Consider the following 26332-nt stretch of genomic DNA (forward strand, 5'->3'; position numbering starts at 1 on the left):
ATAGTATTATTTTAAAATAATTATTAAATTGAAATGCAGATGTTTTTCCAGTTTATGAAGACTGTCAAAATACAACCATTAAGGTTTGTTAAATGAACTGCTGTATTTCAGCAGATGATTGAAATCTCCATTATACTTTGTTATTATAGAGTAAATACGTTTTATTTAATGGTATGCAGATTTGTAATACTTTTCCTGAAAACAAAAAGTTGAAAAGCAAGTAGATTCAATGGCATATCTGTTGACTGGTCAGATGTTAAACCAGTATGAACTGGCTGACTAAAGAGAAAATTCTTTCTAACATTGGAACTGTGTTTTATAGTTTGACCTAGACGCTTCAATTCAACCCCGGTCTTGAAATATTTGTAATCTGATGTTTAACGGAGCAGTATCTTTCTGCAAATATGACATTTTCCCTTCTTAAAGAGAACTAATAAAATGTGTACTGTTACTTCCCAAGGTAAATAAAAAGTACTTCCTTGTCTGTAAATTAGTGACCTTAGTCCTATGAGTAGCCCCATTGGTTTTTATGGGGCTACTCATGTGAGAAAGGCAACCAAATTTATGCACACACATACACACATATTATGTATATATACCGTGTACACATCACACACACACACACACACACACACACACAATATTATAACAGCATTCAATAGTGTCTCCATCATAGTTAAGGATTTATCGCTTTTCTTCTTTCCTGGGACCATTATCCCAGTGGTTTCCAGCTGCAGTAAGTTGAAACTTTACGCACGTCAGCCTGGATGCAATCTTTAGAAACTAAAAAAAAAAAAAAAAATGTAAATCATTTGAGCCATTCTTAATATAAGGAGCAATAAAATGTGTAAAAAGCTCAAAATGTCAGATACCTACAGCTGAAATTTAGTTACTGAGTATAAGAAATAGTTAATTTTCCATTACTGGTTTTTTCAGGCGATACTGAAACTTTCTAGCTGCATAATAATTTTTACTGTGTGGCCCATTCTTTTAAAAAATATTTTATTTCTAGGCTATTTCATAGTGTATGGTGTAGGCCAGGTCTGTGTAAGATTTCTCACAACTTGACCTCAGCATTATTGACCCACAAGATATATATGTATAAAGGATGACACTTGCAGTCATCATGACCAATTATGCTAAGTTACGCAGTGATCTTCTCATGTGGACAAAAAATAACTGTCTAAATAACTTTGTCACCGTAGCCAGTTTTAAAGCTTAGTCTTCAGGGCCCTAATAGAAGTACTCTTAGCTTCATTGGTCATTAGCTGTGCATTAATAAAAGTAGTACTATCTTCACTGTCCACTAGCTAGGCATTGGTTTTGCTACTGTGTTCTACTGTAATGAACCTATCACTTGCACTCTTCATTTCAAAGGGATTTCATATAGTAATTATATTGAATGTTTACTGCCTGTAAATAAAGTACTTTAGGGCACAACCCTGCAAACATATATACACTACAGATATAATTCTACTGTCAGGAGTCCCATTGATTTCAATTGGATCAGGCCTTTTATATATTATGAATAATGTGCAAAGGCAGCTAATGGGAGCAATTTGTGTAGGTTAAGCAGCTTGTACAGCAGTTTCATTTGATGTTAATTTTTATTACAGTGGTGACATAAGTTTATTACATAGTTATCAGCTGATGATGCAGCAGCCCAAGTGCAAGTTGTTGTGTAATTATCAATGTTTGTGTATTAGTGTTATTTGTTGGTTTACAAAGTGCATCCAATTACATGTCCCAGGGACAAACTGCATATATATAATTTTTAAAAATACAATAATTCTATGAAAAAAGAAAAACTCCAAAACAAACTAACATCAGCTTTTGCACTCCACTTTTAAGTGAGACCTTAATTAGACTCTGCTGGACTAGCTGGGAAAGCATATTCCAGTGTCATGGACTCTCTTGAGCTTCTAGAGGATTAAATCTAAGGTCTGTTAGCTCAAGCAAACCAGCTGACTTCTGCCTCACAGAGTGGGAGGGAGTCTCTCAAGGAATCATGTCCCAAACCATTTAGGCCTTAGAGTTTTATAAATCCAAGTCAGTATGGCAGCTACTCCAAAAGTATTAGCTGAACCAAAACTGTGGTGATTTTCAGCCTCACATATCATCAGTGGGAATCATTCTTGATTTCTGTGAATGTATTCGTCATATGTATTCACCAAATTGTTTGGGTGAACAAATTTTTAGAGTATAGGTGGTTCATGAACTGTTTGCTACAATTATTTGGTATTTGATATTCACAATTCATGGCATGTGATTGGTCACTTGGTATCACTTCTGCTCCCTGATGGGATGATTGAAACTTTTTAACAAGGGAACGATGAAGAGAAAATTCCAAGTGTCAGCCCCTCTTCTGCAACTCTTGGGATTCATAAATATTTTCATGAATATCATCAGCTTCCTGAATACTTGTGAATAATGAATATTATGACCCCGCAAACAGCAGCTAATTAAATTCAAATAGCTTAGTAGTGAACCTGCTTTTTCATAATTCTATCAGCTCTAGTCAAAACTTAGAATATTGCCCAGGCATGATTAGTAAAGCAAAGAAACTGGCAAAGGTTGTAACTTATTGTATCTTAAATTAACTATGGCTTGTATTTATCTGGGCAAACAAGACTGGAAAATGTAAGAAAAGGCCTGAATCTGCACCTGTTCTGAACAAAGTTTAAGACTGTTTTCAGTTTTGAAAGAGGACTCCCCTCCCATCCTGTTCCCGATGCTGAAGTGCTGGAATACATCAGTATGTCATGCTGCAAACTTGCCCAGCATACCATCCTGGCATAACTAGGCTCAGTTTGTGAACTGACCATCCTTAGTCTTCACCACAGGTATTAATTTTAAATTGCAAGGCATTGTGGAAATGAATGGCACTTGTACAGTTTCAGTGGGACTTTACATAATGATGCTGCACAGGAAGATAACTATGCAATTTGGTGGTTCTGTGATAATAGTATTTTGGAGGGAGCTGCAGTACATTTTCATCAGCTGAAAAGTGTGTCAAACTCAAACTGCAGGATTCCTCAGCACAGAGTCCATTAATTGCTTAGGAAACTATCTGTGTTATAGTATGTAGTTATATACTAAGCTCACATTCTCTCCTTCTACCTTGACTCCAAGTACCCTGCAAGCATCATACAAACTGTATCATGCAGAGCCAAGACTTTTTCCCTTAGGGCTCAGTATATTAATCTTAACCATGGAAAAATGCCAGTAAGTTGCTAATTGGGCTAACAAAAGCAAGTACATTCTTTTTTATTCTTCTTACTGACTACCCTGCTACATGTAGGTGTCCTAGTTCATATGGTATGTAAGACCACCTACAGACTGACACTATTAGATTACACTATTACACGTCTATGAACCAAATTCTTTGCTGATGTAACTCTGTTAATGTTAGCGGAGTTGCGCAAGCAGAGAATTCGGCCCTCTATGCATTGCAGTGAAACAAGAATTGTCTTGCTTTTGGGGTTTTAAATCACAGCTATAACATTTTAAAACAGATTTTTGCAAGTATTGTAGCAGACTAGAGAAACAATGTATATAGTGATTATTAGTTAGTTCCAGAACTGCCTGTGATGTTTACAGACATTAAAAAACAAGGTCCTTGTCCTGATGAAATCACATTAGCATATAGACAGTGTAGGGCAGTAAAGTAATTAATCCACAAATAATGCTCATGGTGCTTATGCCTTGCTGTTCCACAGGCACACAAGTGTTTAGGGGAAGGGAGAAGAGTGCAAGGAGCCTATTCCTTGGCGTACAGGCTGCACCCTGTCAGGTGCAAGGCTCCAAAATGCCTGTTTGAGGCGGGCAGCTGTGGGACACACTGGCTAGCACAGCTGGTGGAGCAAGCAGGGAAAAGTATGCTGTGCTCCCTGAAGGGGTGTATCAGCCAGCATAATCCTCATGCACAGCTGGGAGCTCCAGGAAGAATTTCTCTTTCCTTGAGACAGAATTCCCCCTGGAGCTTCACCTATAGTATTGGGGCTTAAAGGTACAACTGAGCCCACATTGTGTATAGATTTCAAACCATGGGAAGAATATTGCAGTGGCAAAATGGGGGAGGGGTGAGATGGGAGGGAAATGCTATTGAGAGAACAGATTCAATATTTTTTGGCGGGGGGAGGGGAATTGATTTGTTTTTAAAGTTTGTTTAATCCTGTATTCTGGACACAGTTCTTCCAAAGCACAAAATTTACTAATATCTCCCTGCCTGGAAGCCTGCATGACTTAGTGGGAAGAACACAAGGATTCTGTTTTTTTCTGGGAAATCAGTGTAAGCAAAATTCATGTGATGTTCTCAGCCGAATTCTTGTGGGGAAACACATCCATGTTCTGTTGTGGGTGGGAATGGGGTGCTGTTTGCATAGGCTTCGGACTGCTCAGTTTTTGGGCCTGTAAGCAGGTAGGCTATCTCACCAGCCCAGGAAAGAACCAGTGCTACACTCAAGTCTGTTTCAGGCCCTTGACTCAGGGCACTATTCATTGTTTAAACCCCAAAACAAAGCAATTCCCCTGACCAATGCAGGCAGTTCCCAAAGGCTTGTCCCTTGCCTCTGTCACAGGCCCATCCCCAAAGAAATAGGACACACTCATCTTTAAATCCCCTGATGGGTCATGTGACAGGCAGGTAGCCCTTAACCGATTCCTGTCTGTTTTACTGTGACACAGGCCCCAAATTCATCTCTGGTATAACTGCATTGAACTTGGTAGACTTAAACCATGGATAGACTTAAACCGTTGAACCTGAGTTGCAATCACCCGTATAAAGGGAGAATTACTGGAAATGGCTGATCACTGCAATGCAGAAATCACACTATAGATGCTTGAATTATACATGGACTTGTTAGACTAAAAGAGGCTCTTTAGTTTTCAGCATTGCAAGTCCATAAACATTCATGACTACCTTAGTTTGTTTTCTCTCTCTTCGTTACTTCTTGCCTTTCAAACAAATGGCAACAACAAAACAGTTCTACCTTAGTTCTCTCACTGATTGAGTAACACATGTTGGAGTAGACAGAGGTGGATTAATATTTCCTGGAGCCCTGGGCCAGAGCAAGTCGGGGCCCCTCCCTACCCTTTCCACCTGTGGTCCCACCCCCATTCTGCCCCCTCCACATGTGAACACGGCCCAATCCCTTTCTGCCCCTTCCCTGGGGCTCCGCCCCTGTTCCACCCAGGGTCTCCCCCATTCTTCGCCCCTCACTGTGGCCCCAAGGCCAGAGAAGCTCTGTCCCCTGCTGCTGGGGTCAGGGTCTGGGGGTGTTGAGGGCTTTCCCCACCACCACACCTGGCACTGCTGCCAGGGAGTGGGGTCAAGGGTGTGTGTGGGGGCTTCCCCCACCACCGCGGCTGTCCCGCCCGCCTGGTGCTGCCGCCGGGGAGTGGGGTCTGGAGTTGCAGGGGTTTCCCCTGCCCGGCCACTGGGGAGCGGGGTCAGAGGCACAGAGTGCTTCCCCCACCGATGCCCCGCCCTGCCTGCCCGGTGCTGCTGCCTGGGAGTGGACTCAGGGCAAGGGGCCTTTCCCTGCTCACCCGGGGCTCTGAGGCCTCCAAGTTGGCTGAAGACCCTGGCACAGGCCCCGTAGGCCTAGTAGCTAATCCACCACTGGGAGTGCGGCTCATGAGTATATTTAGGCCCTCATTCACCACCACATTACTTGTTTTACACTCCATTATACCAGCATAAAACTGGACTAAGGCAGGGCCTCAGCTTGCATCTTTCAAAAATTTTAACATCTTTATTTTGCATTTTTGTATATATATTTGCCATTATCCAGGAACCAGGAGCCTAGTCATCGTGTCTCAGGATAAAACACAAAATATTAACCTTTATGAGCTTTTACAGAGGCACATTACCTGATTTGTACTGTCCAGCTGCATCCCAAATATGACTAAGTATGGAATCTTCTTCTAGCCTCCCAGGTCACTGTTCTGTTTCGTGTTACATTATCTAATTACCTTCAGATCCCTTGTGAAAATGCTCATAAGGAGATAAGAAATTTTGAAGAAGCAAGAAAAGGTAATCTGGCCCAATATGCCTGTCCTTAAATTCATTGCACTCCTCTTTCACTTCTGGTTTGGTTTCGTTTTATTTTGCTACGCATTGACTACAAGCAGAGGAGAAAACGGCCAACTCCTTGCACAAAGTAATTTCTCTGCAAATAATGCTCATGGTGTTTAGCACTTATAACTAGAGGCATATTAAGGCTTCTTGGACCCAGGACCACTGGTCTGTGAGGTTCAGAAAAGCACACACAAATTAATTTTGTTGTTAGCAGCATTAACTTTCCTCTCATTGGCATCTATCTTGGTAGAGCAGGGGCTACTGTGTAGTGGTAATGGGGAAGTCAGTGTCAGCACAGCTCCTGAGTAAGTTATGCTGCTAATGGAAGAAGAGGACATAATTCAGCATGGAAAGACATGGATTCCACAGGGAGCATTTAGGGATTTGTGATTTCCAGCCCTGTAATCCTTGAGGACCCTCTTCACTGTTGCAAAGCCACATCTCCAGGTCTCCTACATCTTCTGCATGGCAGCATCTCCTTTTCCCCTGAAGAGAGAATGTATTGGGAACACTTCAAGTTCATGTCCATTTCAGTAGTGGAAAGCGAATCCCTGACTGGGCCCTGCACTGATGCCCAGGCACAGAGGGCATGTCAGAGGTGTGGCTAGAGCAAAAGGGTGTGGCTGGAGTGTGACAGCAATCCAGTAATCCTCAACTAATGGAACTAGTCTCTGTGGGCTGATCTAAATTGTACCAAAATGGCCTCTGTTAGGCCCCAAGATCAGGGGCACCTTTGGCTCCTCTCAGGTCCAGTTCTGATCACAGCTGGGCCAGGCTCAAGGATCAAGCCTTAAATTTTAGAGCACTCTTTCTTCCCCTTGAGGTTTCCCATAGAACATGTTAATTTAGCCCTACAGCTTTGTTTATAATTGATTTTCATATAATTTATGCAGATAATCACATACAGTAAGTGCCCCACTTTGATAAATTATATGTTGGGTCATGTTCCCCTACCTGTATGATTCATTTACTCTACACTTGTTAGTGTAAATCCTTACATCATCCATGGGACAGTGAGTAGATCCCTAACTAGATATTTGTCAGAATGTGTTACTGAGCATGAAATGGGGACCTTCCTGGTATATGATCAGCAATGCAAAAGCTAAAAGAGGATAAGGAAAAAAATCAGAGGCAATTTAGCACTGGCATAATTGAAACAATGCCAATCCATGAAACAAAACCATGGACCATTTTTTGTCATCCTGAGGTTCAAGTTCTGCTCTCGCACCACTGTAAATTCAAAATATCTGCATATTGAAGTCAGTGGGCTTACTCTGGATTTACACCAATGTAAACAATAGCAGAATTTGGTGTGTAAATTAGACTAGTCTTCTTGAAGCAGGTCCTAAGCATACAATTACTAATTTATCTCCTATGTAAATGCCAGAGTATACATCAACACAGAAGAATTCTGTGTTCACATAAATATACCATTCATTCATTTTAAAAAAAACAAACAAACCCTATGAGCAAAGAATTCTGTAAACTTTTTAAAAGTCTCAGATGGAATGTTTATTTAACACAAGCTACAATTGAATCCCCTTCTAGAAAAAAACAATTACATTCTAACTTCATTTTTTTCTCTTCACCAGCTGTGATGACTACATAATCCCCCTTGAATGCCTCTTCCCCACTTTGCCTTTGCTCACTTAAGGAAAAAGATGTAATTAATTAAAAAAAATCAAAAGGCCAGGAAATTAATTGTTAAAGTTATACTTAAAACACCATATCCCTTCCAACCTGTACCCTCTCCGTATAAGTAGGGGTCTATGACAAGTATCATAGATAACTGACATGTTAAAAGGGTTTAAGATAGGCCTAGATGTCTAGACAGCAGATTTGAGAAGAGGCTTACAATGTCTAAGAAGCAGGACCAATGTAGATAGAAAACAGTTAATAATTTTGCAGCACCTGGAGTGAGGAAAGTGTAACAGAAAGATGAAATGGGAGGGCGATAGGTTTGTGGTGTGTATATAAGTATAAGATATGAGCTGCTAATGTTGCTGCCATTTCACGAGGAAGCAATTTGATGGAAAGTCTCTGATCACGTAGGTGAATGTGAGTGGTCAGCTGAGCCAGGGTTTAACAGTTCACCCAGGTGGTTCAACAACTGGGCTTTCCAGTTTGAGTTTGTGCAGCCAAAGTTTATGTAGCTTATCCCCTCTTTCTTCTTCTCTCACCCTCTAAAGCAAAAGATTTGAACAGTGACAGATACATTATAGTTTGAAAAATCAGATCACACAAACACCTTGTCTATTGCCCTCTAACCATTATAACTATTGCTCCCGGGGAAGTGCCGCTCTTTGACTGGGTGCAGCATGTGTTCCCATATTCTCACTTGTTAGGCCAGCTTCCCTAGCCAGCACAGAGACAGAGCAGGACCATGGGCCAGCACTTTCCCTCCAACAGCGGCACTTGCCTGGAGCAGACCTTGTTGTTGGGGAAGCATAAAGACTGCAATTGTGCCCAGACCTAGCACAGGCCTCAAAGTGTGAGAAGGGTTCCTTGTGCCCTCTCTTCCCTTCACACAACCACACACAGGCTGAGCACAGTCAAGCCCTATGTATTTTTAATCAGCATATTTGTTCTGGCTGTCTACATACTGCAGTTTTGGAATCTCCTGGCATTTTGTCAACAAATTGCTATTCCCCATCTCTAGCCCTTTCAGGATGTTGGTTCCATTACTTGAAGGAGGGATTGGGGATTGCATAGCATAAGCTCCCTGCTCAGGACTCAATGCCTTTTGGTCTTGATCTAAAAACTGTATACAATGCACCCCGATTCCCTGTAAAACCATGTAATAATAAAAATAATAATGAAATAATTCTGTCTTCATTTGTTAGCCTGACGTCAGGGAGGAAGAGGGCATCCCTTGACTTCCACCACTGACTCTAAAAAAAGAAAAGGAGTATATTTGCGGATGCAGACTAACACGGCTGCTACTCTGGAACCACTGATTCTGTTATTTACACTTCTGTCATCAAGGAATCTGGTTCAACTACCTGATTTGATGGCCCTGGGGTTGGGGCTATATACCACCTTCTATTTTTTCCCTCTGGTTCCTTTCTGATTTTTTTTAAAAGAAAAGAAATGAAACTATATGCTTTTCTGACACACCATTTCTTCCATACTATACACATGTGTGCTCTGTTATTAATGCCTTAAGGGTTATTAAGTGCACTTGCAAAATCTTACTTCTGTTCCTCACATTTGCCGCATGTGCCCTAAGACCTACCTTTTAGTTTAGTGCTTGTTAGTTTTACAAATAATCATGTGGCTAAAAAAGGCTACATAATAAATAACACATAATGCACTAAAATAATCTGAACATTGAAGGCAGAACACAGAGGCAATTATCTCCACATATTAAAATTACAATGGAACAGAACAGGCTTAACGGCCTCAATAAGTGCCAGGAGGAAATGCTGACCAATCTAGAGCCAGTGGGCCTGTTAAGAAGGTTTGCCTGCTTCTTCTCATGGCACTGCAGGCTGAGATTGGGATGCAGGAAGAGTTCCTCTATAATAGCCCAGAATCTCAGAGCCAGGCCGGGGCCTTGCCCTCAAGCACTGCAGACAGGTGTTTGCCTTGGAGTTTTGTTTTGTTTGGTAGTTTAAAGGTGGAGATTGCCAAAGTCTGAGTTTGTCATATTTATTGAACTATGTATAGCCTGATACTTAGCTTATGGCCACAACTGGTGGACTGGGACAAGGGGCACCTGCAACACCATGGTTGGCCCTGCAGAGGTGTGCCATGGGGCAGCCCCACCTGCCACAGTACTATAGTTACGCTTGTACTTATGGAATTTTCTAATGATCTGTGTAAGTCTTCCCCTACCCTTCCATCCTTGTGTGAGAGAAGCTGATGTTGAGCACGCTAGGAAGTTACAAGTCCTTCTCTCTTACAGCCCATAACTATAGTCTTTACTCTAAAGAGCAATGCTACTGACACCGATGGGAATACTCACATGAGCAAGGGTTGCAGAATTGGGCCATTACTGTCATCTTTTGGTAGAACTGGAAGGACACAAAGAATGTTTTCTTATGAAATAAGATCATTGACTAAATCTTGCTGTCCTCACTGACATGAAAAGCACTAATTAACTCAACAGGACTCCTTCTGTGAGAAAGGCAAGCACGATTTGGCCCCACAATTTTTATTTTTCTGGTGGTGGAAGCAAAATGCATCACTTTCCCATTTGCTACCCCTAGGAGAGCAATTTGCTGCACACACACAAGCAGTGCTGTATCAAACTACTGGGAAGCACAATTTATCATTTAAAAATAAATGCATAAAGATACTTGGGCCAGATCCTGAGCGGTGGAAATTGGCATAGCTCCAATGACTTGACGCTCATTGAGCCAAACCTGATTACACCAGATGAATATTTAACCCATAAAATGTAAGTAATCTGAGCCAATTCACTAGGTAAAAGAAAGGGGAAGTTGGCCAAGGTTAACATTATATAAGGATGGGTATCCCTGAATACATATAGTGGGAGGTTGGAGACAGAAGGATCTGCCATGTGAACAAATTCAGTTGTGGGAGTTGATGTTCCCTTGTAGTCAGGGGAGCACTCCCATCAAATCGGGGGCTTAACTCAGTTGTTCCCCACAGAGGGATTTCAATCCTATTTAAGTGGAATCAGAATTTGACAGAAATGCTTGATTAGAATACATGGAGCATTCCTATCAAATCTAGGCTACTAATGAATCTGTGGGTAAGCTCCATTAATTTCAATACAGCCAAACTCCAAATGTGTTCAAATGTTATGAAAGAGCTGCATATGTGCACTTCCTAATTTCTAAATGTTAATTTCTAGCTGATTTAAAATTATTCTTTTTTAGATGCTGTAAAAACTCAGTCCAACTCATGTTTTCACGCTTTAAAAAAATCAGCTGGTTTTGTTTTGTAGAAGTGGGCAAAATTGATCTGAAATGCAAAGAAATTTTTTTTGCTGAATTTCTAATTTAAAAAGTAGTTTAGTTTAATGTTTTCAGACAAATTTCTTTTGGGGCTAAGACAATATGTGCCAAGTTTCAGCTCAGAAAGAAATTTTCTCATGTTATAACACCCCTGAAACAAAGGTTTATAACGGAAACAATCAAACAGCCTTAACATTAGCAGCATAGACATAATGGTATAATTCACATTCTTAATAATTTTTAATGAATAGTTTGCTGCTTATTTCATCCCTTCAGACCAAATTGATGGGTGAGTTTAAGGGCCCATCAGCATATAAATCACACCAATTTGAACTCACACCAGTTTAGTGACATTTTCACTTCTGAATCTGCTCCACTGAAGTATTTAAAGGAGTGTAATTTACAGCACTGAGTAGCCAGGAGACAGATTGCCAAAAGAAGGAGATAAGATGGTTAAAATAGGCCAGCTCACCTTCTTCCTGCTCCCTTATGCTTAGTTAGACCTATTTTCACATATTTAACTGCACTTACACCCATTTATTGAAATGTAACTTACACCACTTTACACATACCTCCTCTGAACTTAGCCCTCCATCTTTTCACCTTGGTCCACTATGTCGACTTACATCAGCATTGCCACCCTTCAGTAGTGAAGTGGGATCCTGCTGCAGGCTTCCCAGCAGCAGAGTACAAGTGGGTGTCAATCTACTCCTCTTTTAATTTCTGCTGCTGAATCTGACTCTCTCTTCAGGAGCAATCTGTTTTGCAAAGCAGTCAATTGGCAAATTGAGGCCCAGAAATTTATTGTGGCACTAGTTGTGTTTGCTGATCTGCAGGAGACCAGATGCACACACCCTCAGATGTCAGACTTTATGATTGTGTATGAACATAAAATATGAAAATTTGATAATTTTGGACTGGATGGCCAAAATGTATTACTTCAAGGTACACCAAAGGAACCATTGAGGTTGATTGACTGCTAAATTCTAGAGCGATTAGCAGAAAGGTTTTATTTAAATCAGAGTATTAATCATTGACGCTGTGAAAATGTTCACAAAAGATGTAATGAAGACAAGAATAGACCAGTGAGGAAGGAGACTGTCAACATTCCTAATCTATTGGGTCCGGTACCTATTTGCTGACATATTGTTCAAATTAAAATAAATAAAACTTAGAAACTAGGGAAGTTTTTGTGGTACACCCTGTAACAAAAATAGCTGGGAGCTTTTCAGTGGGTTTAAAATAAACCCCTCACTTGGGTGCCTGTTATATATGAATAATTTTGCTGAAAAGAAATTGCAAAAAATATAAATAAGAAAACAAAGCGCCTTTTAAAATGAGTGCATTTTTCAGAATCGACTATTATTAGCCATTAAATGATAAGGAGCCAGATTAGGTAGATGTTTCTGGAAATGCTGCAGAGTGTGTTGTACATGCTTTCATTGTGCTTCCTGGCATTATGGAATAATATGCCTTATACGGAAATATAATGATCAGTTCTGTTAAATCATGTTTAGTCAGCTTATATAATAACACCTATATTTTGTTATTCATTTCAGATTTCAGAGACCTATGCCTTCCTGCCTAGAGAAGCGGTGACACGATTTCTAATGAGCTGTTCAGAATGCCAGAAAAGAATGCATTTAAGCCCAGATGGAGCGGATCATAAAGGTAGTTTTAGTGTCAAATGGTGGGATGTAAAGTAATTTTATTCCTAATACCCATTTATATTTTCCTAGTTTAAGTGAAGGTTCATAAAAATTTGGTAGACTGGAACAGTTCAACAAGTCAGATCTTCTCATTTAGTTAAGTTATAAAGTAGTGAATCTTCTGCGTTCACCTAAGGGATGGAGTGAAATGCTATGCTCATCCTCAACAGAAAGATGATTTTACCTGGAGGAAATCATTTATTTTTCTATGGAAATGTTTATACATCCATTTAAAAGTAGGGGATAGATGGGGTGCATGCACTGTAGTCATTTAGGATAGAAGAGCTCATAATTTTTCCTAGGCTTGTGCTTGATTCATATATTTTTTTCATAGAAACTTCTATCTGTAAAGCCAAAGAGCAATTGAAAATGCCAAAGTTGGAGCCAAATTACAGAAACTGTCTGACATTTGACTGCAGATCAGGCAGAGGTGTCCTCCAATATATCATGCATAATAAATATATTTATGTTACAGATAATGGAAAACCTCCAACTTTGGTGACCAGTATGATTGATTACAATATGCCGATTACTATGGCCTACATGAAGCACATGAAACTGCAGCTACTAAATTCACAACAAGATGAGGTAAAAATTCAAATATTCTAGGTTTGTTCACAGTTGCTGTTATCGGCCAGATACTGACTGTCTCCTGGCTTTGGTGAAGCACTCTGTGCTGTATTAGAGACATTAGATCAATTGTTAGACATTGCCTTTTATGTGACTGGGCCAGTGCGGGTTGCGAAGGGTCTGGAAGCAGTATGTCCAGTCCTGGATTAGTCCTGTGCTCAGCAGTGACCTCCACCTCCACTTTCAGAGGGGACATTATTAGCAGGTCCTGAAGTGAATGCCATCCAGTTCTCAAGGTCAGTAGCCAAGATGCAACACAGCGTGGGAGTGAAAATGGAACCAACAACAGGATTGGTTTGGATCATTAGGACTAAGGACCTAACTGGGAAGCATATAGGGAATTAATCCATCCTTCCTAGAACCTCCGTCCCTAATTCAGCAAACACTTAAGTTTGTGCTTAGAGTTAAGCATGTGCCTAAGTGCTTTGCTGAATTGGAGTTTCTATCAGAAAGAATAAAAAGGGAACCAGGCTAAGAACTGGGCTTAGTCAAAGGGAATTGGGACTAAACTGCTTTTTTGATTATTTATGTTCTTTTCCTTGATTCATGCAGTGCTTTTTCAGATATTGGAAAGTGCTTCATGAATTGGATGGGAGCTGGCAAATTATTTGTAATAAACTCGCTTTGATAGAAATGTGTTCATTTACCACGTGAGCTGCCAAATAGTTAGGAGCCCAGTTCTGTGCCAGCCAAAAAACAATCTTGCATGCTGTGTCCTTCTGCCTGCCTGCAAGAAATAATCTGAATTTGATTTTTTTTTAAAAAGAAAAACCTTTAAAAACAACCATAATAGCTAGATTATGGCAAAGACCCTGACTGATTCTTGAATTCTGTAAAGCCAGCGAGATTCTTTCATAATAAGTAGATACGGACTATTGTTGGGAATTCATGAACTGTTCAAATCCCCACAAAAACTGGATTGTCAGTACTACTCTAAAAATAGCAGAGAACTCTTTTCTTTATTGGGGGTTTTCTGCAGTTCCCTATGAGAACTCCTCACAACTGCTGCCTGATCTCCTCTTCCCCACAGCCAGGCTCCCCGGAGTTGGCTATCTCTGGCTGGGAAACCGATTCCAGGATCACCAACAGCAGTAGATTGGAGGCTTTATCCTTGCAGTGCTGCTTAAAGCGACGTTCTTCTTTCACTTTTCCCCTTCCTCCCATTGAGAATCACTCTCATCATACAGGGCACAGCACTAATCTGGAGCAGGGCCATTTACTACAGTATATTCCTCCTCTGCTACAGCTTGAGCATTTCAGTATTGTCCTTTCTGGCCTAATGACAGGAATCAGGCCCCTTTTAGTGTACTAGTTTTCCATCCAGGTCAGCCAGCAGGAGTGATATAATGGTAGTAGGAAGCACTCACTTCCTCCCGCACTCCCACTGTAGCTGACAGCATGGCGTCTTAGATTATGCAAACCCAGTCTTGCTGTGCATGAAATCTTTGCCACATTGTAGCGATGAATGGTGTTGCAATTTTTAATGTATTTCGTTTGCCACAATGAGCGTTCGTTAATGAGCAGCAGCGTCGCAAGTGAAGTTCTCACGGTCATTTTTAAACTTGTCTCGCAACTGATACATACTTTCTGTGCCTAGATATTATATTCTGGCACCAAGAACAAAAGGGCAGTGAAAATGTAACTGTATGAAGTAGGAGCATTTCTGATACAGGTCTTCAAACTATTGCATGCAATATGGTGCACTTTAAAATCCATCCTTTGATTTATACTAAGATTCTGTTTCCAAGGTTTCACTCATCATCTTTATATCATTGTGGGAGGTGAGGATCTGAGGTGAGAAGCAGAGGTGAAAGTAAGCCGGTACACCCCAGTACAGCGTACCGGTAAGAGCCGATGTGCCGTATCAGGACCGGCTTTCCGAGAGGGCAATTTAAAGCCCTGGGGTAGCAGCGGCGGAGCTGCGGCAGGGATTTAAAGGGCCCCGGAGCTCCGGCCGCTGCTACCCACCCGCGGGCCCTTTAAATCCCGGCCTGAGCCCTGCTGCCCGAGCCCCGGGGTAGCGGCAGCGGGGCTCTGGCGGGGATTTAAAGGGCCCCGGAGTTCCAGCCACCGCTACTGCCCGGGGCCCTTTAAATCCCTGCTAGAGCCCCGCCGCCACTACCCCGGGGCTCGGGCAGCAGGGCTCAGGCCGGGATTTAAAGGGCCCGGGGAGGGGGTAGCGGCGGCTGGAGCTCCAGGGCCTTTAAATCCCCGCCAGAGCCCCGCCGCCGCTACCCCAGGGATCAGGCAGCAGGGCTCAGGCAGGGATTTAAAGGGCCCCAGGGCAGTATCATAAAATGTAGGTTGGTGTGCAGAACCACCCTGGCCCAACAGGAGCTCCCAGCAGCACTGGGGAACTTACCTCTGTGCTGCAGCTGGCAACAGCCCCCCGCTCCCACTCCTTGCACCCCCCTCACACAAAGGATAGGGTAAAGCAGGATTGCACATCATTTACAGAGCCAGTGGAGCCCCAAGGGTATTCTGGAATGGGCCAGGAGCAGGAGAGGAGGTGTGGCCAGCATTCCCCTATGCCTTGTTATTCTCCAGCTGTACAGGTTAATAGGGGGCATGGGCAACCAGGATTGCCCTAGCCTGCTCTAGGAGCCAAACCAGCCCTCAGCAGCCCCAAAATTAGCAAGGTGTGAGCTACCTCCCCTTGGTCCCTGCAGTGGCCCTAGAATCTATCCCATTGTGCCTGAGGGCTGGGGGAATGTGGATGCTGATACAACCTTTGAAAGAGAGCAGTATGCATTTCCCCTGTACAAGATGGTGTGTTACCTGCACAAAATTCCCTATTACATAAAGCACCCACCTTTACCCAGTTCCTAGGGCTCAAAGTGTAACCCACTTGATTTAGGCACCCCCATCCTTTCCCAGTTCCTAGGGCTCTGGGTGAAAGGAATCTACCCTTACCTAATTCCCAGGGCTCAGGGCCACCCATTCCCAATTCCTGGGGCTCAGGGTGTAATATTTTGCGGGTTTACGGGGTCTTTTACCAGTGAAAGAGCCTTACACAGTAATATACTTAACCTCTATTTATTAACAGTTAGCAAAACAGAATGCACACACTCAGCATACAATGCTCACCACTCCCAATAAGGCAGATGAACTTTTCTTGATGGCAAGTCAGGATCAGGTCATCTGTGGACGCCAGTTTCTGTACGGTGTGATTAGCAGGGTGTTGAGGTCTGGCAGCTCTGATCTTGGGGCTGTCTCCTGGAGTTGGTTCCAAAGAACTTTCTTTTGGACCACAGTTTATATAGTGAAACTTGAGTCTTCCTTAGCTACACCTCAACCAATCATTTTACTAAAATATTACTAAACAAATTTTCTAACCAATCCTAATATATGGTAAAACAATTCTTTAACTAATCATACCCCACCACCTTAACTGATTTACACCTAGCAAAATTAGTTATGTAACAGACAGTAACAATCAAAGAATCAGAGACTATACAGATAAATAATAGAGAACTGGGGACCATACAGAAAAAACAATAAAGAAGTAGGGATTTCACAACCACAACTGTTGATAAGTGATTTCTTGCCAGACAGAATGCTGTCAAGGTTCCTTCCCCACTCTGAACTCTAGGGTACAGATGTGGGGACCTGCATGAAAGACCCCCTAAGTTTATTCTTACCAGCTTAGGTTAAAAACTTCCTCAAGGTACAAACTTTGCCTTGTCCTTGAACCCTATGCTGCCACCACCAAGCGTGTTAAACAAAGAACAGGGAAAGAGCCCACTTGGAGACGTCTTCCCCCCAAATATCCCCCCAAGCCCTACACCCCCTTTCCTGCGGAAGGCTTGATAAAAATCCTCACCAATTTGCATAGGTGAACACAGACCCAAACCCTTGGATCTTAAGAACAATGAAAAAGCAATCAGGTTCTTAAAAGAAGAATTTTAATTGAAGAAAAAATAAAAGAATCACCTCTGTAAAATCAGGATGGTAAATACCTTACAGGGTAATCAGATTCAAAACATAGAGAATCCCTCTAGGCAAAACCTTAAGTTACAAAAAGACACAAAAACAGGAATATACATTGCATTCAGCACAGCTTATTTACCAGCCATTTAAACAAAAGGAAATCTAACACATTTCTAGCTAGATTACTTACTAACAAGTTCTAATACTCCATTCCTGTTCTTTTCCCGACAAAATCATCACACAGACAGAAAGACCCTTTGTTCCCCCCACCTCCTCCAGTTTGAAAGTATCTTGTCTCCTCATTGGTCATTTTGGTCAGGTGCCAGCAAGGTTATCTTAGCTTCTTAACCCTTTACAGGTGAAAGGGTTTTGCCTCTGGTTTTCTTTAACCATCTTAAGCTCTGTTTCTTTATCTGGTGATGGTGGGTACTATTAGGACAGAGCGCCTTCTTAACAGCCTGATATTACCTTGTTTTAATGTAATTGAGATGGAATGTGGGGACGTGACTTTCTGCTTCTTGGTTCATGGCTGCTGGTCTTCTAATATGACTGCAGAAGGTCTCAGACCTTACAATATGGCTATGGGAAATGGCCCCATCCTTACAGGTGCAGAGGGAGACAGGGTCTTGCCCTTGCATCTCTCCTTCCTATCAGGAGGCTGCTGTTGCTGTGGGTGCTAGTCTCCAGCAGCTCTTCCATTCCAGCTAGTCTGTCTGATGGCTTTGTTGGGGTACCCACCACCTTAGTATCTGAGCAACTCCCACATTAAAGAGATTGCCTCGCCCTGGTGCTCTTTGTGGAGGTTCTGGCTCTTCCCCCTGTTCAAATTGTAGAAAGCTTTGCTTGGGGTGGGGTGTTTTGTTTACTGTAATACAAAGACTGAGTTTGTCATTAACACCTGTGGCAAGGTACAAGGGGGAGTCTTCCAGCACTTTCTCCCGACTCGGACACCTGCCCAGGGTTAGGAACAGTCTAGCCCTTTACCTGTCCAATTTAACAGTTAGTAACACTGGCTCTAAGGAAACATTCTCCCCAGCTACTAAAGAAATATCAATATTGTCCACAAAGTCATTCAGACAAAAGAGAGAGGAGTTCATTCGGGGGCCAGGTGAAAAGAAAATAATAATGATATTAATCTCTATCCAGACCAGTTCATTAACATATTAACATCTAATTCTAGTATTAGCTGAACTTTTCTAAATCATTCATGGTTACTAACAAACAAAAAATTAAAATGTAGTCCATTGCTTGCTAGTTAAAGTCCAGTCTTTAGGAAAGAGCAATGAATATGCCTCATATTCTTCATAAAGCATTTAAAACTCTTCTTCAGTGGATACTGCTTCAGCCGCCTTATTGTGTTTTCTCTAAAACTCTCTTGTTGTTAACAGACAAGCCTTTGGAAATGTTGTTATACTCTTAAAATTGACTGCAGAAATGTCATGGGGGCTTTCCATGTTCATTTCTCATTGACTTCCAGCTCAAACTCCAAACCCTGCAAACACTTATGAACATGCTTATCTTTAAGCACGTGTGTCGAGCCGTTGACTTCAGTGGGACTACTAACCTGAGCTCACACATCATCATCAATAATAAAGATTCTGTAATTAGAATTAGTAGTTCTTCTTCGAGTGATTGTTCATGTCCATTCCAACCAGGTGTGCGCGCGCTGCGTGCATGCCAGCTGGAAGATTTTTCCTTTAGCAGCGTCTGTAGGGTTGGTCTGGGCACCCCCTGGAGTGGTGCCTTCATGGCGCCCATTATAGGACCCTGCTGACCCTACACCCCCTCAGTTCCTTCTTACTGCTAGTAACGGCTAGCTGGAACTTTGCTCGCTCTGTATAGTAAGCGCTTTAGCAGTGTCTGATAGCATATCGTGTATATAGTTTTCTCAGTTAGTTAACAGTTGTTCCTTATAGTTATAGTTAATTGTTTTGGGGGGCTCTCCCCCCGACAACGTTTTCCCTCCTGGGGTATGCTCGGGTCTCCAGGCTTTAAGCTCTGCGAGGCCTGTGGCAAGTTTATGCCCAAGAGTGATCCTCTTCCTGCTTGCGGTGCCTTGGTGAGAGCCACAAGAAGAAGAAGTGCTGCATCTGCAAGGGTTTCCGCCCCAGAACCCTTAAAGACTGGGAACAGAGACTAAAAATTCTGTTGATGGAGGCCGCATTGAGGCCACACGCCGACCCGGGACCCACTGAACCAGCACTGAGCACGTCCTCATTGGTGCGCAGCGCTCCGGCACCAACGGCGCGCGAAACGGCCCCAACTAAGGACCCTAAGGCCCCCCAGCATCGTCATGGCTCGGGCCATAAGAAGTCGGCCTCAGCACAGCACCGCTCTCCATCCCTGGTGCCGGTAAAGAAGAAGAGGCCGGTGAGGGGTCGATCACCCCTCTCGAAGCCTAAGGGGTCTGTGGTGTCCACGAGTGTGTTGGGACAGACATACCGAAGGCCAAAGGGGGCCTCAGGCCTATCTTGGACCTGCGGCAGCTCAACAAGTTTGTAAGGAAACTCAAGTTCCACGTGGTCTCACTAACCTCCATTATCCCCTCGCTGGATCCAGGGGACTGGTATGCTGCCCTCGACTTGAAGGACACGTATTTTCACATCGCAATAGTCCCACATCACAGACGCTACCTCAGATTTGTGGTGAGCAGCGGCCACTATCAGTTTGCCATCCTCCCATTCGGACTGTCGACAGCTCCCTGAGTATTCACAAAATGCATGGCAGTCATCGTGGCATTCCTGTGCAAGTGCCAGATTCAGGTTTTTTCCTTACCTTGATGACTGGCTGATCAAGGGATGCTCAAGAGCCCACGTGGAGGGTCAGGTTGAATTCATAAGAAGGACCTTCCTTGAATTAGATCTCCTAAACGAGGCCAAATCTGCTCTGTCCCCGGTGCAGAGGATAGAGTTTATAGGCGCAGTCCTAAACTCAACTCAAGCCAGGGTGTACCTCCCGGAAACCAGGTTTTGCTCACTAGGGGACATCATACGGGGCCTCAGACAGTTCCCTATGACCACAGCAAGGAACCGCGTAAAGCTGCTGGGACACATGGCTGCGTGCACTTATGTGGTACAGCACGCCAGACTCAGACTGCGTCCACTCCAGTCTTGGCTGGTGTCGTTGTATCGGCCAGCCTGAGACACTCTGGAAAGCATCATAACCCTGCCCCGCCCGGTGTTGGACTCCCTCTTAGGGTGGCTCGACACGTGGGTGATTTGTGCAGGCGTGCCCTTTGCCAGCCCTCAGCCCTCTCTCTCATTGGTGACAGACACCTTGGATCTGGGCTGGGGAGCTCATCTAGGGGACCTCAGGACTCAAGGCCTCTGGTCTCAGGCGGACCTCGCTCTGCACATCAGTGTCAGAGAGTTGAGAGTGGTGCGCCTGGCATGCCACGCTTTCAAAACCCACATACCAGGCAGGTGCATATCAGTCCTCATGGACAACACCTCGGCAATGTTCTATATCAACAAACAGGGGGGTGCACACTCCTCTCCCCTGTTCCGGGAAGCTCTTACACTGTGAGACTTCTGCGTAGAGCACTCGATCCACCTGCAGGCATCATACCTCCCAGGTGTGCAGAACAAGATGGCGGACAGTCTCAGCCAGTCCTTCCGCGGTCACGAGTGGTCCCTCCGGCCAGATGTGGTGAGCTCAATCTTCCGTCTCTGGGGCTCTCCCCAGATAGACCTGTTTTCCACTTGCAGCAACAGGAAATGTCAGCTATTTTGCTCCCTCATGAGTCACAGCCCGGGGTCCATCATGGATGCCTTCCTCCTCCCGTGGTGAGGCCGCCTGCTCTATGCTTTTCCACCAATTCCACTGGTCCACAAGGTGCTCCTCAAGATCCGCAGGGACGGGGCCCGAGTCATACTGATAGCACCAGCGTGGCCGCGCCAGCACTGGTTCATGTCGCTCCTGAAAATGTCCGTACCGGCACCTCTCACTTCACTGCTGATCCCAGATCTGATCACGCAGGACCATGGCCGACTCCGACACCCGAATGTAGAGTTGCTCCACCTCACAGCCTAGATGCTCCATGGCTAAACACCATGGAGCTGTCCTGCTTGGACCAAATCAGACAAGTCCTCCTCTGTAGTAGGAATCCCTCCACCAGGGCAACGTACCTTGCCAAGGGGAAGAGGTTCTCCATCTGGGCAGAGCAACGCAGTCAGCCGCCGTTGCTCGCCCCCATACCATTCATACTGGACTACCTCCTTCACCTAAAACAACAAGACCTGTCCCTGTCATCAATAAGGGTCCACTTAGCCGCCATCTCTGCCTTCCATCCAGGCACTGATGGCTTCTTGGTCTTCGCACACCCTTTAGTCAGTTGTTTCCTCAAGGGCCTGGACAGGCTCTTCCCCAAGATGCGTCAGCCTGTCCCGGCCTGGGACCTTAATCTAGTCCTCTCCAGATTTACAGGCCCTCCATTTGAACCACTGGCGACGTGCTCCCTGCTCTCTCTCTCTCTCTCTCATACAAGGTCGCATTCCTTGTGGCAATTACCTTGGCTAGCCGGGTATTGGAGCTCAGAGCCCTCACGTCCAAGCTCCCTTACACAGTTTTTCATAAGGACAAGGTCCAACTCAGACCTCACCCGGCCTTTCTCCCTAAAGTTGTCTCCCAGTTTCACATGGGCCAGGACATCTTCCTCCCAGTGTTTTACCCCAAGCCACACTCCTCCGATAGGGAGCGCAGGCTGCACTCACTGGATGTACGTAGGGCCCTAGCCTTTTACATAGAGAGGACTAAGTTGTTCCGGAAGTCCGTCCAACTCTTCATGGCCATGGGGGACAGAATGAAAGGTCTCTCTGTCTCTTCTCAATACATCTCATCGTGGATCACATCCTGCATTCGGGAGTGTTACGTCCTGGCGAGGGTGCCCGCCCCGCTGATTACCAACCACTCTACCAGGGAGCAGGCCTCCTCAGCGGTGTTCCTGGCGCAGGTCCCCACCCAGGAAATCTGCAAGGCGGTTACGTGGTCTCGATACATACATTCACGACGCACTATGCAATTACACAACTGGCCAGAGATGATGCGGCCTTTGGACGCAGTGTGCTCCAATCAGTGCATGACTCCAACCACACCTCATGAGCTTTGGCTTGTGAGTCACTTTGTTGGAATGGACATGAACAATCACTCGAAGAAGAAAAAACGGTTACTCACTTTCTCGTAACTGTTGTTCTTTGAGATGTGTTGTTCATGTCCATTCCAATACGCACCCTCCTAACCCTCTGTTGGAATAGCTGGCAAGAAGGAACTGAGGAGGTGGAGGGTTGGCAGGGCCCTATATTGGGTGCCATGAAGGCTCCACTCCAGGGGGTGCCCAGGTCGACCTACGGATGCTGCTAAGGGAAAAATCTTCCAGCTGGCGTGCACGCGGCATGCAAACACCTGGTTGGAATGGACATGAACGATACATCTTGAAGAACAACAGTTACGAGAAAGTAACTCTTTTTTAAGAATTATATTGAAGATGTGTGAGCCAGAATAAAACCCGTCTCACTCTCCCACAATTGTATTAGCTGGTTTTGCCTTTTATTTCAATGTGAGCAAGACTGGGCTGGGGGGAGTAAGAAGACGCCAGTTTTGACTTCAGTGAGGCCAGAATTTCACTATAAAGTTGCATATTGTCAATGGCACCTCTCAGTCAGGTAAGGTGAACAATTCAAGCACAAAAAATGGAGAAATGTCCTGTTCCACCGAGATTTAATAGCCAAAAGCTGTCTTGAGTTTTCAGACTAACAACACTTTGCTTGTACGAAATATTCTAGTGAACACTTACTAATATTTGTATTATCATAATTAATTAAACCTGAACTGCACTTGTCAAATAAATGATCATAGTACATTTTGTGATGCATTATCCTTGATCTTCTTATGTTTGTTTCCTTACTCATTAATTCACCAAGGGTGCCCTAGTCATTAGTATGAATTAGCGAGAGAGGTGTAGCATGAACATCATATTTGAAAGTTATCTTGACTTTTCCTAATGCAAATGAAACATGAAATTTTAAATTTGCAGGATGAAAGTTCCATAGAAAGTGATGAGTTTGATATGAGTGACTCCACCAGGATGTCGGCTGTGAACTCTGATCTCAGTTCTAATCTTGAAGAAAGAATGCAAAGTCCTCAGAATCTTCAGAGCCAGCAAGATGGTAAGCCTTTTAACAATAAATAAAGAAATAATAAAAATAGTATGGTTATACTTCTTTTGTGCATTACGTTCATTCAGCACCTGCCATGTCATTTACTTGAGAATCTATTTTAATAGGCAACTTGAGATATAGGTTCGCTTTGTCTCGACAAACGGATGACAGGGTTGTTGGTTTTTTTGGCCAGCTAATTGTTGCTTACAAGTAGGCACTTACACCACGGCATGCTGGGTTTTTTATATTATTAAATATATAGTGTGTCCACGCATGGTATAAGGGGAAGTAAAATCCCTGCAACCCTTCACCTCTGTGTGGCTATCTAGACATTGGGTCCAGGAATGGAGAGACAAGGGGTACTGCATGGCTGCCTACTCTTCCCTCACCTGGAATCTTAGTTCTCAGCACCAAGCTACCACCCACCAGCAGCAAGGGGGAAGCAGAGAGGGAACTGTGGCTGCCTGCATTACACATGCTTCCCTGAGCTGATTCTGGGCTGCAATGGACTGAGCTGTGTGCTAGGGACACAATCTAGCCAATAGTTAGAGTAGATACTCTCTTTATATCCAATCACAGGTTATTCCTTATTTCTATGGAGCCTGCTTTTGTGCTTTTTCCCCCAAGACCACAACAAAATCCACTATGAAAATATAGTTCTTTCTTTGTTATATAAAAAACCAAAACAGATGGGAGAACTAAAGAATTAGTGTAAAAGCCAGACAAAGAGTATACACTGCAACAATATATGTCTTTAGCTTTGTAGATATGTATATATGAGATTTCCTTGATGAAATGGTTCAGATTGCAGGACTGTTGCTTAAAGCAGTGATGTCAAACATCGCCTGTGGGCCGGATCTTGCCCACTTGGTGCATTTATTTGGCCCAACAGAAGTAGTCACATGATCCAGAAACTAAGCTGTTGTTAAAAATAAAAAGTAAGTTCTAGCCCTTGTGATTGTGAAGAAAATATTTCACACAAAGAGAGTATAAATCAGTACAGCAACATCTTTCTGGGTCTGCAAACAGCTGCAGACAATGGCTCAGAGTATGAGCTCCCCCATTCCTTAGTTATCTTATTGGAGTGTTGTCTCCAAAGCCCAGGGAAGACACATAAGTGTCAATATTAACTATTTAATCACTGATCATTTTAGTGGATGGAATGGGGGTAGGAATGGAAATGAAAAACAAAGGGTTGAGAATTGGGAGTTGCTGCAGGGAAGGAAATGCAGAAGGAAGAATGGAGGAGACAGGGAAGAAGGAGAGAAACAAAGAAGGATGGTGAAGAAAGAGAAACAAAGGATAGAAGTAGCGGCGATGTAAAGGTGAACCTTTAGTCATTAAAATTTAGTTACTACATAAAGCCAGAATTCTACCCTGGATCTCTGCACAAACCTGTCATTGACTTCAGTGCAAGTTCTGCTTTGGATTGGGGGCGGGGGTATGGATTATACATTTATACCCTGGACTACTGATTATAATAAAAAATTAACTCAGGATGTGGGGGAGTGGAAAACTATTTTGTGCCACCACAGTCTCAGTCTTTGGAAAGACTTTCTGGTATTGGAAACCCTTTGCAAACTTGTAACCATACGTTAATCAAGCCTGGGTCTAGTGTGTGTGTACATGTATGTAAATAATCTGTTCTATTGATATTCATAGAAATCACCCCCATCAAGGAATCTGTGTGTCTTGGGAGACACAAGTCCTGATTCACCACTGTGTTACTCCAGTTATATGCTGATGTAATTTCAACTGAAATCATGGCGTTACATCAGTATACACTAGAGTGATGCAGTGGTGAAGCAGGCCCTAGCACTAAATGTGAAGCATAGGGTGAAAGACAATTGCCCTGTAAATCCTACCAGTTTAATGTATCAGATCAGTGACACTCGCACTGAGGCTCAGGAGTTGCAAATGGCTCTTTAATGTGTCTCCTGTGGCTCTTTGCAACACATGATATTAAAACAATGCAATATAATTAACAACCAATCAGGATGCTTTTATTATATCTATATATCTATATAGATATATATAGATATAGTAAATGAAACAATGAAGTCACACTACTGTGGCTCTTTCGGGTAATGTTGATCGGCTAATTGAGCTCCTGAACCACTGAGGTCTGAGTGTCACTGTATTAGACCATGATTCCATGATTGTAAATATAGTTCCACCTATTCATTAACACAATATTCGGTTAGGGGCCCAATGCTGTGAGCTGCAGAAAGCATGCTGGAAGAATTGTAACTTAAGGATATTCATTGTCTTCCAGTGCATTCTCTGCATCTTCCATGATCAAGCCGCTTGAACTTAAAAACACGCAAGGATGAATATAAGATGCTTATAAAGGGTAAAAATCATGCTATTTTGCTGGGCCCAAGCAAGGCCCTCTACATGTTTGGAAGCTTCCTGGTAGCTATGCACAGAGCAGTGAAGAGCACAGCCAGATCAGCCACATGCTGTGGCCTCTGGAAAGCACACAGGAACCTGAGCCAGTTCATAGTGCTGAGTGAGGATTGTACAAGGGGTCACAATACATACATGCAAATCCTCCCATAAGGTCAACAGCAATTATTTCACCAATAGTCACCCCCTGATTGCCTTCCAGCCCATTGTCTAGGGACCGAGGATAATTCCATTCCCCACCCTGCATGCTGTTCTCCACACAAAGCCCTTTTACTCAAGCTTTATGGAGTGGAGGTGAATTTCACCTATAGCCCTGATCCACAATGATATCATCAAGGGCAGTTCTCACCGCAAAATAGACTTCATACATTTTTAAACAATAGGGAGTTGAGTCAAACTTGCTGGTGAAAGGGATGAAACTAGCACCCTAAGCACCTGCAACCATTGGGGAGGAGCTGGGAAAGGGCTGCCTCAGCTCTAGTTTGCAATCAA

At 43.5% G+C, this 26332-nt stretch overlaps 1 protein-coding gene across 4 annotated transcripts in view; it reads left to right on the forward strand.

Moving 5' to 3' along the window:
• NOL4 (nucleolar protein 4) overlaps positions 1-26332 on the forward strand; it is a 256811-nt gene that overhangs the window by 54912 nt on the left and 175567 nt on the right. For all 4 annotated transcript variants that reach the window (XM_048840572.2, XM_048840571.2, XM_048840573.2 and 1 more), the window contains exons 3-5: positions 12567-12678; positions 13192-13304; positions 23308-23440. In XM_048840572.2, the coding sequence (XP_048696529.1) occupies positions 12567-12678; positions 13192-13304; positions 23308-23440 (358 nt within the window). The remainder of the gene's footprint in view (positions 1-12566; positions 12679-13191; positions 13305-23307; positions 23441-26332) is intronic.

Source organism: Caretta caretta, chromosome 2 (genome assembly GCF_965140235.1).
Source record: "Caretta caretta isolate rCarCar2 chromosome 2, rCarCar1.hap1, whole genome shotgun sequence".
NCBI classification, from domain to species: domain Eukaryota; kingdom Metazoa; phylum Chordata; order Testudines; family Cheloniidae; genus Caretta; species Caretta caretta.